The sequence below is a fragment of the Bactrocera oleae genome, chromosome 3 (assembly GCF_042242935.1).
Source record: "Bactrocera oleae isolate idBacOlea1 chromosome 3, idBacOlea1, whole genome shotgun sequence".
In the NCBI taxonomy this organism is placed as follows: Eukaryota; Metazoa; Arthropoda; class Insecta; order Diptera; family Tephritidae; genus Bactrocera; species Bactrocera oleae.
Window position 1 is genome coordinate 44,509,234 of NC_091537.1, and position 11,654 is coordinate 44,520,887.

The 11,654-nt window shown below is 34.7% G+C and overlaps 1 protein-coding gene across 1 annotated transcript; it reads right to left on the minus strand.

Moving 5' to 3' along the window:
* Positions 1-6,176: 6,176 nt before the first annotated feature.
* On the minus strand, positions 6,177-9,602 carry Mcm10 (minichromosome maintenance 10 homolog). Its single transcript, XM_014245091.3, has 3 exons — positions 8,473-9,602; positions 7,325-7,621; positions 6,177-7,252 (listed from the first exon to the last, which is right to left on the minus strand). The coding sequence occupies exons 1-3, from the start codon at positions 9,422-9,424 to the stop codon at positions 6,606-6,608; spliced, it is 1,896 nt and encodes a 631-aa protein (XP_014100566.3). The 5' UTR covers positions 9,425-9,602; the 3' UTR covers positions 6,177-6,605.
* Between the last annotated feature and the right edge of the window lie 2,052 nt (positions 9,603-11,654).

The window sequence follows — 11,654 nt, forward strand, 5'->3', positions numbered from 1 at the left end:
TGCCGAAATATTTATAAATACCTCTCGACCTGAGGAACGTGTTCGAATGGTGAAACCTAGAGCGGAACTGCAGAACCTTCCTTCAGGTTCGACTGAAATATTCGTAGCCGGTATTTTAGACCGTTATGTTCAAAGATCTGATCAGTTAAAAACGCTTTGCTTAGCTGATTTTGCATCTATGTATAAATATGTTAGATCAAGTAGAAGAGCACAAGACAGTGATCATGAAGAAGAGAGGGAAAACGATAATTTACCAGAAAGCGGGGTTGTCATGCCTCTTAAAGACGGTAGCGGTTTTGTTAAGAAACCTACCAAACCTTGTATTATTCGGTATAGAAGGTTTAACCCAGATTTGGCCAGAGTTGAGTATTTCCGCGAAATGGTAATGCTTTACTCTCCATGGCGGAATGAACAGCAAGATCTCATTGAAAACGATAATGAGCAGACTTGCATAACACATCGTATTCTGAGGAAAATCAAAGAAAATGTGATGTTTTTGAGCAAAGAGAACTTGAAAATGTTCTAGAAAGTCTTTATAATGAAATAGACTTAGAAGAAGGTGCTCAACATGAAATACCTATACTGGAAAATGAGTTCAGAGTGTTGGCACTTCCAGAAATAAACCCAAATATAAATTTGCTGGAAGATTCAACAGATAATGGCACTGAATCTGATTGCAATATTAGACTTATTAAACTACCATCTTTAATTCCTGTTGAGGAATTATTTTCTTTAGTTCAAAGTCTAAATACTAAGCATAGAACGTATTTGACACATTTGACGCACCAGCTAAAAACAAATCGCCCGTTTATGAGTTCATTGGCGGCGGTGCTGGTGTAGGAAAGAGTCGTTTGATATCTGCAATATATCAAGCACTTAACCATCGTTACAATTCTACACCTGAATCCAATCCAAGTTCCTTAAAAGTTCTTTTTTGCGCACCTACGGGTAAAGCAGCATTCGGAATAGGTGGAATGACCCTTCATTCAATATTCTCTTTACCTGTTAATCAGTTGAATAGAGAGTTAAGGCCACTTAGCAATTATACATAATTGACGAAATATCGATGGTAGGTGCTCGTATGATCAGCTCTGTCGATGCGAGATTAAAACAAATTTTCAAAACAGACAGCCCCTTCGGTGGTATACCGATCATCGTGTTTGGTGATTTGAAGCAACTCTCACCTATTGGAGATGATGATGCATACAGCACTTTAGTTGGTTCCCCTTTGTGGGAGTTATTTAAATACTTTGAATTAACAGATATAATGAGACAACGGGAGGATTAGGATTTTGCAATTACATTAAGCCATATGGCTTCTGGTACTATGACAAATGAGGACATATCACTCATTGAAACTCGAGTAGTTAATTTCGAAGAAGTTCCCGATGATGCCATACATTTCTTTTGGTCCAATGAAGAGACAAATAATTTCAATACCCATAAGCTCAGTCGAATCCCAACTGAAGCTATGCTTTCAACTGCAAAAGACTCAGTTAAAGGAATTGGTATAAGTGAAAATGAGAATATTTTGGAGAGTTAAACTTTTCAAAACTTCTGTAACGCAGGGACTGCCCTATGAATTGACCTTAAAAACCTCCGCCAAATATATGATTACAGTGAATATAAACACGTGTGATGGCTTGGTTAATGGGGCAACTGGACAACTTATGCATATTGATTTCCAATGTTCCTTTCCAACAACTCCACCAACACCAATTGAAAAAGTTTTAAAATCTTTTCAATATAAAAGAAATGAACAAATTTCAATTGAAAGAAATCAGTTTCCAGTTGTTCCGGCTGAGGGAATAACTATTCATAAAAGTCAGGGTGCCACATATAATAAAGTTGGAGTTCACACTCGACCCGGAATGCATAGAGCTTCAATATATGTCGCTTGAAGTCGAGCTACTACTGCAGAAGGTCTATTCATCATAGGAAATTTTATTCCTCCTAACAAAATTTTATGAATCGGATCCTGTATTTAAGGCACTGAGAGAATTGAACACAAATAAAGCTCTGACAACAAGTTTCAGTTTTATGAATTAACGAACATCAACCCATCAAATTTTATTCCATAATGTTCAGAGTCTTCATGCTTACATTAATGATATAAAAATAGACTGTTTGATGCTATCTTCAGATATTTTATGTTTTGTAGAAACTTGGAGTTATCCGTGCGAAAGTTTTGATATAGGTACCAGGATTTACTCCAATTAACGAGTTGAGGATAGATAGCACGGAAACAACCAACAGAAATAAACGGGGCATTATAATATATGCAAAGCATAATATTGCTAGCTCTATAGAACCAAAGGCTGTAAAGAAAATTTATTCAGGCCGCAAAGTTTTAGAAGCGGTTTTGTTGAAATGTTTTGCTATTAATATTCTGGTTCTATACAGAAATTCAGCTTTCTCTGTCAGACATTTAATTGTAGAACTTCAGGAAGTCCTTACTTCTGAGTTATGCAATCAAAATGTGCTAATTGTTGGAGATTTCAACATATGTTTAATATCTACAGGGAAGTCAATAGGAAATCTGGTCCAAGAAAAAAACGTATGTTCCCTGCTTGGTGTAGAATATTCAACTACACCTGCCGGTAAAGAATTTATTGGGCATTTTCAAACATGGATCCTTCCCATGTTAATGCATTTACTTTTGAGACAGTACACAGCTATCATGACAGTGTTTGTGTCTCTATTTCCAACTAAAATTTCAGACTTATTGCAATAGTTTGTCATTTTTTTTTTCAAATATATTTTTATTTTATTTTATTTAAGAAAAATATTATATGTAAATAACCTAATTACGAAAATTTGAATTATACCTTCTGCTCAACCATAACTCTGCTTTATCCATAACTCGACAAGGACATGACATATGGCCATACTTTTTTTGCTTAGGTTGGCAGGACTGTTATATGTTTACATGTCAAATTTGAGCGCGATCTGTCACATATTTTTTTTTTTTAAGGCACTATAAACAAGTCAACCCCGAGTGTGTTTTTCGAATTTTACTAGGGAAATTAACGTTGAGAAAAAAGTGTTTGTTTAAAATTTTGTTATTCCAATGGAATAAGTGCGACGGACGCAATGAAAATGTTGCAGAAGGCATATGGGGAGTCTTGCCTATCACGTGCACGCATTTTTGATTGGTATAAGTCGTTCAAGGACGGCCGTACATCGCTGGAGAACTTGCCCCATGATCGTCAATAAACGAAGAAAACGTCGAAAAAGTAAAGAAAATTGTGTTGGAAAATCGTCGTGTGACTGAAAGAGAGATAGCTAGTGAGCTCAACATATCAAATGGATCCGCTCATAGCAATATTCACGATGTTTTGGGCATGAGACGTGTGTCTGCTCGACTTGTTCCAAAATCCAGCTCATACGTCTCGTCTTGTACGCGATTATTTGACCAAAAACAACGTAAATATTGTTCCGCAAGCACCGTATTCACCCGACATGGCACCGTGTGACTTTTTTCTTTTCCCTAAACACAAATTGCCGCTTCGTGGAAAGCATTTTCAGTCGATTGAAGTCATAAAAGAGAATTCGAAGAAGGAACTGAAAGCCATACCTAAAGCGGCCTAGCAGAAGTGTTAGGAAGATTGGAAAACAAGGTGGCATATGTGTATCGCCTCTAATGGTGACTATTTTGAAGGGGATAAAATAAATATTGAAGAATAATTAACCGTTTTTGTTGTTTGAGCCAGTCTCGTTTATATTTGAGCAGAAGGTATGTATAATTTGTTATTATATAAGACATTATTGTATAAATATATGATAGAAATTAAATAGTATAAGGTGAAAAGAAATATAATTTGGATATATGTATAAGAATCTCTACAAAAATTTATGTTTTATATTGTAAATATTATATACAAATGAATATAATGATATAATTTTTAAAGTTGTTAATATTTATTATTTTTAAGCTAAACATGTATAATAATATCGATAAAATAAATAAAAAATGTTATTTATTGTCAAAAAACGATTTATTTTCATACTCCTCAATACAGTTGTAATTCATTCTATATAAAATAAGTTATAAGCGTATACAACAAAACACAAGAACGATTGCTCTAATTATTAAAATATATAAAGAAATCTCAAACGAGTATACCATTTGACAATGCGAGAGTATAAAATGTTCGGTTGCATCCGAACTTAGCCCTTGCTTACTTTTTATACTCTCGCAACCTGTTGCTACAGAGTATAATAATTTTGTTCACCTAACGGTTGTTTGTATCATCTAAAACTAATCGAGTTAGATATAGGGTTATATATATATAAATGATCAGGATGAAGAGACGAGTTGAAATCCGGGTGACTGTCTGTCCATCCGTCCGTCTGTGCAAGCTGTAACTTGAGTAAAAATTGAGGTATCTTTATGAAACTTGGTACATATGTTTCTTGATACCGTAAGACGGTTGGAATTACAGATGGGCGTAATCGGACCACTGCCACGCCCACAAAACGCCAATAATCAAAAACAAATAAATTGCCATTACTAAGCTCCACAACAAGATACAAGACTCTTGTTTGGTATACAGGATCACATTAGGGAGGGTCATTTGCAGTTTGAATTTTTTTTTTAAAGTGGGCGTGGTCCGGCCCCTAATAGGTTTAATGTGCATATCTCTTATACCACTGAAGCCATAATAAAAAAAATTCACTGGGAACAAATGTTTTCAGCATCTCTATCGACGGTGTGAAAATGGGTGAAATCACGTGACAACCCCGCCCACTTCCCATATAAGGGTACTGCTAAAAAGTACTAAAAGCGCGATAAATCAAGCACTAAACAAGCCAAGACATTAAATTTTTATCTCTGGGATGGTATGAGATGACGTTATACGCACCATGAGCGAAATCGGATTACAACCACGCCTATATCCCATATAACAGCATTTTAAATTCCATCTGATGTTTTCACTTTCCAGTATGCAAATCAAGCAACAATGATTATATCGGCGTAAAACTTTGCGTGAATAATACGTTTAAAGTATGCCACCTTGTGACCAAAAATTATCTAAATCGAATCAAAACTGTTCGAGCCCCTAGGTACTGAATATGTGGACTCCAGTGCCTATAGCTGACTTTTTACCGATAAAATCGGTCTACATAGAATTGCCGCCTTGTTCTATGTTGACCGATATTATCCACAAAGAAATCTAAAACGAGGTTACCATTTGACTTTGCAAGAGTATAAAAAGTTTGGTTACATCCGAACTTAGCCCTTCCTTACTTGTTTTCGTTGCTTTTTTTCAAATAAAGTAAAAGCTAAAATAGCGGAACTCATTGTAAACTTTAGTAGACTTCATTTAGCATTTCAAATTTAAAAAACGCTTCCTAATTTATGCATTTGCCAATTTCTCACATTAGTAAATAGCTGATTCGAATTTTGGGTTGGCATATGTTCGAAAAGACGCAAATCCAATCAGATTCTGTGACACCATTTAAAATCAGGGATGGTTTGCAATTCTGACAACTACGCAAATCTGTCTTGGATTCCACAACACCCCTGATTGTGACGAATATACTGGATTGTGCAGAAAACACAGTTCTAGCGTAAATTCGGATGGGATAACTTTAGGATACCGTCCCAGGGTTTCGGGAATTAAATGGGTATGGGCGGATAGAGGAGATCCTCTAGATCAAGAATATATATAGATATAGCTGCGGGAAACTTATAGTTTTTGAGACATTTTCGTTTAAAATTGATTTCAACTATTTAAAGTACGTATTTATCGATTTAAAATCAATTTTGCACTTATATTTTTCAATTTTATATCTACTAACACTTCACTAATTTGTGTTTACACATTTATTTTACATTATATAGTGCAAAAATTGCTTTAATTAAATATTTAACTTATTGTTCAATTCTCTTAATTTACACAATAACAAAAGGATTGCAAATCCCCGAAATACTGGGACGGTATTCCAAACTGTATGGATTAGAATTAAAGATAAGTGTATAGCCATTAAATTGAGACTTTTTTAACAATCCAGTGTTCGAACTCAAAAGATACAAGACAGCCGATTTATTGAGAAATATGTTACAATATAATTGTTTGACAAGAGAACAGCGTGCAAAGATATCGAGAAAAATTACGTTTCGAAAGCAGCTAATATCAAAATTCCTGCCATCTACTAAAATTTTTTATCGGTTTTAATTCTGATTCTGACAGCTATAAGATTCCACAACACCCCGAGTGTTTTTTCAAATATGTTAACCCAGAGATATTCTTTGCACTTTGTGGTATACTGTGTCACTGGTGTCAGTTGTCTATGTTGCTGTTGTTGTAGCGGCAGAATTCTGCCGAGTTGAGTCCTTGGCCGGAATAAACCCGGGTCCGTTCCGGTTACGTAGACCCGACTGTCGTGGGAACGGGTCAGTTGTCTATGTTTAATAGCTGTAAATATGCATAACTTAGATTTTAGCACTTTATATTTAAAGAGTTCTGGTCCCAGTTCGGAATTAAACATTTTTTTTTACTAAATGTGTGTTCCAAAATCATACAAAAATATATTTATAAATCAGTGAGACATGTTCATTAATTTTTAATTATGCAAATAACACCAGTGATGTGCTTATATTATGGCATAAGGAGATTAACATTCATTTTTGAAATTGTGGTCCCTAAAAATTTTTCTTCGTCTCCTCTTATAGAGAGTGGTATTGTTGAATCATTCAGATTTCGTTCGCGTACCATTGCACTACGTTCCCACCTGGAGCTTTTGCAGTTAGAACAACTAAATTTAGGAAGCTTGAAAAGAGTAATTGTACGATTTCCACAGTCCTTGCATTGGAAAAATCGTTTTACGGCGTCTATTATTTTTAAAGAGTGCTTCTCAGTTTTACATCGGTCAGCGGCAGAAAACGCTGTATATTTACAATCTTTGCATAAAATAGCTTTGCAAGATATTGTAAATGTTTTTAGCATTTTTTCCTCCATTGCTTCTTTCTTTTCTAACCTAATAAAATATTTGTCTTCTTCTTGCTTTTGGCGAACGTTTACCAAATCTCTATGAGTTGTGCCAGTTTCAAAAATATCTGATATATGTAAATCATGGATTTCTTCACTCTTCTGGCGTTTATGATTTTCGGTTGCATTAAGTACCTCTAAAGCACGTTTCTTACCCCCAATTGTTCCACGTATTGAATTAGGATTAACTTTTTCAATGGGACACTTTTTTAATACTTCAAAAGCTGTATCCTTGGCCTTTTGATGCGGGTCTGTACCTATTTATTTTAATGATTTTATTTTTGAAAATTATTATTTGTAATAATAATATAAATGATGTAATTATATACCTTTTAATTCTATTCTGCTTCGATTTTTAGTAAATGTATTACAGGAACTCTTTGTCAAATAGAGTGATTTGACGCGTTCCAAATCTTTTTTTCGCTGTTTTACATCTGGTTCAACTTTAGAAGCAATTCCATAGTTATTAAATTTTTGAGTTACAGACGATATATTAGATTTTACGTTATATTCATCCGTAGCTATATTTTCAGCTGTTTTGTTGTAGTTTAATGTATCCAATATTAATCTATCCTTCTGTATTAATGTTTTAGCACTAAGCTGTGCAGATGTGCTTTTACTACAAGCTAGTAAAAATAGATTGACACTATAAGTGTATATTATTAAAGGTAAATGTGGCAAATGTATAGTTTAGGTCCCCTAACTAAGGGCGCCTCAAAAAAGATTTTTTTTTTTAAAACGTCTTATTTTGACGCGAATATTACAAAACCGTGAGCGGAAAGTAAATTTTTTCAATAATTTAGGTACATATTTATAAATATATTTATCGCACTTTGCACATATTTTTCAAGTCACTTAGTTGTTGATCTTATTGTAGCGACAAAATTCTTCAGAAATTAGACCACTTAGCTATAATTACGAGTTCATTTTCTTGGGAAAAAAATACTGAAGATATGTAACGGCCACAATTTCTTTTGCGCCACACTGGGGGCCTTCGGCCGCGCTTAAAAAAAAAATTACCCTGGTCGGTCCAACACCGGGTAGTTCATAATTCTTTCGCGACGAAATCCTTTCCGCGCTGGCGCCCTCTGGCACACTTAAAAAAAATAACCCTCATCGAACTCCTTTCAGCACGCAATATAACTATGGACACTCCGGTGAAGGACCGACGAAGAGTGGCCGAAGTCCGCCAGTGCCAAAAGGAGTTCGACGATCTCCTCTATTCCTCCCTACCATCAGATCGCGAAATGAAAGAAATTGTGACCGTTATATTTCTTCAATATTTATTTTTCACAGGAAAATGTAACTCGTTGAACAGGTCGTTACAACTAAATAATCTGAATTCTACTTATCCCTGAATAAATAATACGATTTAAAATTAATATTTAATAAAAAATTATTATTATCGCGTCCTCCTTCATTGAGGGACCTAAACTATCCATTTACATTATTAAATACTGTTGATCTTATTACTTACCCGTCTGAACTTTTTGATATTTATCAAGTTTAATTTTTTTTGCAGCAAAAGGTCTAGCAACTTTTTTGAACTCCTTTTGAATATGGAATATGCAAAAATCACTCTCTTGCAAATTAATAAAATTGGTACATTTTTGTCCATTCAGTTTTTTACCTTTGCATACACCAAAATCTTTAGATTTACCTAAAATCAATACTTTTTTTGCATTTTCAATTGAAAGTTTAGCAATGTCTTGTCTGTATGAATTTTTTTCAATTAAAGTTGGATTAAGAATAGCCACACAAGTTCCTGGAGATGTATGCCACAATTCATTGTGAGCATTTTGAAACAGAAATACTGAAATGGTTTTTATATTTCCTTCAAGATCCGATAGCCTCCAAATTGTAAAACGACTGGAATCTTTTGAACTACTCTTTAATTCCTTTGATAATAAAACAGCAGCAATAACCCAGTCAGATGCGGTTTTAACTTCAAATTGCCTTGATAATTCATCGAATGTAACAAATTTTCGACCCTCCATTCGTTCCAATAACAATGCACTCGATATTTGAGGACCCAATATTCTTAGACCAAAAATGGGGTCAATATATGTATGTTCATTGGAATTAAACGACGTCTCCATATACTTGCATCCATTAGTGATTTTTTTATTTTCCACAATTTCTTTCTCACTTAAATTTTTAGCAGTACGTTTGAATACTTTTTCTTTATTTATATCTTTTCCAAAACTATAATTATCCACAGCTAACGGCTTATATACATCACTACTATACTCATTGAATTTACATAGCAAGAAGTTCTCCACATTGTGGGCATTAATTCTTTTTGAGCTATTTACATTAAAATGGGGTTCAACACTTTTCAATTCCGTATCAACTTCTGATAAGAGAGCATCTAATTTTAAGAGCTCATCACTTTTGACTAATATTTCATTATCAAGACAGTTTGCCATGCTAACAAATTAATAAATATATATTAATAAATCCAGATCCGTTTACTTCTACTTTAGTCAAAAATAACGATTGGAACCCGTCATTTAAACAGCTTTCAATTTAACATCTTGTCTGCAGAACAATTCATTTCAAAAAGAGAGAAACATCGTAACCTTATACCATGGAAAGAAATAACAAGGCTCCTCAACAATCAATAGATGTTGTCTCGATAACATTATTGTAACTGCATCCACACACGTAAACTCTTGTTGCCAAAGCTCGTAGTTTCTCCTTTGGTGCGGCTCACTGTATTTACTCAAATCCTTGTATGCTGCATGTACGGCGTGCACAAAAATATTTTGGATTACCCAATTTTTATTCTTATTCACCCTCTTCCAAAACATTTCTAATATATGTATTTTGAATATTTCCATACATATTTACATGTTACATACAAAAAAAATTATCTCTATTTTAATTGTCAATAGTTTTGCCATTATTTTTTAGAACTAAACGAAGCCGTTTGGGCATTGAATTAACTAATGACTGTATAATACGAGGTTTGACAAAAATCCAATCGCAAATTTTGTATTTTTTACGAAAGTGTTTATTTATTCTTGAATATTTAATTTGTTCCCTTCAAAGTAATCACCCCTAGATAGAATTCACTAAAGCCAGCGTTTTTTTTCAATCCTCAAAGCTCTTAAAAAAGTAATTTTTCTGATGTTGTTGTTGTAGGGCAGAAAACATTATTGTAGTAATTTCCAGGAATGGTGCCGAGTTGACAATCCTTGGCCGGATAAAAATCCGGGTTTGTTCCGGTTACTTAGATACGACTGTCGTGGAAACGGTACTTTTTTGTAATCTTGTTCAGCATCTCCTTCGATGCAGTTTCTATCTCCACAATCGTAGCGTAACAGCGTCCTTTCATGGGTATCTTCAATTTTGTGTTGTTTTTGACCAAATACGAGGTTTGTTCAAAAAGCGACGCGAATTTTGAATCACCGATATAGCGTAAGTGCATTATATCTAGGGGTGATTACTTTGAAGGGGACAAAATGTATATTCATGAATAAATAAACACTTTCTTAAGACATACAAAACTCACGATACTTTTTGAACAAACTTCGTAGTTACATCAATATTAGCCCATTCTTGACGCATAGCTAATATAAGTTAACGTCTCAACTGTCTAAAGCTGCGTTTTCGAAAACACAAGCAGAGAGGATCCCCCAGAGATCCTCGATCGGTTTAGGGTTCGGATTTAATGCTGGCCATTGTTATACGGAATCAAAGAAATTCTTCGTCACCTGTTCCATGTGGATTGAAGAGTTATCCTGCTGATATGTCCTGTTATCGCCATAAATATTGTCAGTACATTCCATTAACTCAATGTCCAAAAGATCAACATATGTACATTCTAGCATTAACTTAAGTGGATTAAAGCACATATGGTAGGTAGGTGTCTTTCCATTGGAGCAGAATGCAGCCCATACCATTAAGGTTCCGTCTCCAAGCCTCGCTTGCAGTAGGACAGTCGAATCTCCCTAATATTTCTTGCATTGATCTGTTTATTTTGGATGCGAAAGCTGGTGGATTTGCAGTTGGAGGCGCTCTATCACAAATCTTTAATAATCATGAGAAAGTGGTTGCATAGACAATTAAAATGGCTTCTTTTCAGATTTAAAAAGTGTAATACGTGGAGGGAAGATGAATAAACGTCCACCAAGAGAAGAAATGGTTGCAGAAAGCACAATTGCAAAGGCTTATTGGGGCGAATCGAATAGTTTAAAGTTAGTGTCTGGCTGCTTTCATTGTGTATGGGAAAGCGAAAATGGGCACAGTTCCCGAGCTCTGATGATGATTCCAAAAGTAAGAATTCCCAAAATTCTTAACGAGCTATCACTAAAACCTTGGAGAAATTAAAGAAAATATTTAATTGGGTTGGCTGTCATCAATCAGTTACGGAGTGGATCGCCAATTGTATCGATTTCATTGCTGCTAAAGGGACGAGGTGCAGGAATTATGGGCAGATGAAGCAGTACAATTCAGGTGTACCATTTGAGCGAATTACCATGGATGTAGCAGGTCCATTTCCTATTAGTAAATTAGGAAACAAATATGTTTTGTTATATATGGACTATTTTAGCAAATGGTAAGAGGTATGCGCAATTCCTAACCAAGAGGCAGGAACAGTAGCGAATGTATTCATCAACAATTGGGTATCGAAATATGGTGTTTCAATAGAAT

Bases quoted from the DNA above. Each gene is read 5' to 3' on its own strand.
- Mcm10 (XM_014245091.3), bottom strand. From the start codon at position 9,424: ATGGCAAACTGTCTTGATAATGAAATATTAGTCAAAAGTGATGAGCTC. The intron at 7,622-8,472 runs GTAAGTAATAAG...TATTTTTACTAG, and splicing joins ATATCAAAAAGTTCAGACGG to CTTGTAGTAAAAGCACATCT. The intron at 7,253-7,324 runs GTATATAATTAC...TAAAATAAATAG, and splicing joins AAGCAGAATAGAATTAAAAG to GTACAGACCCGCATCAAAAG.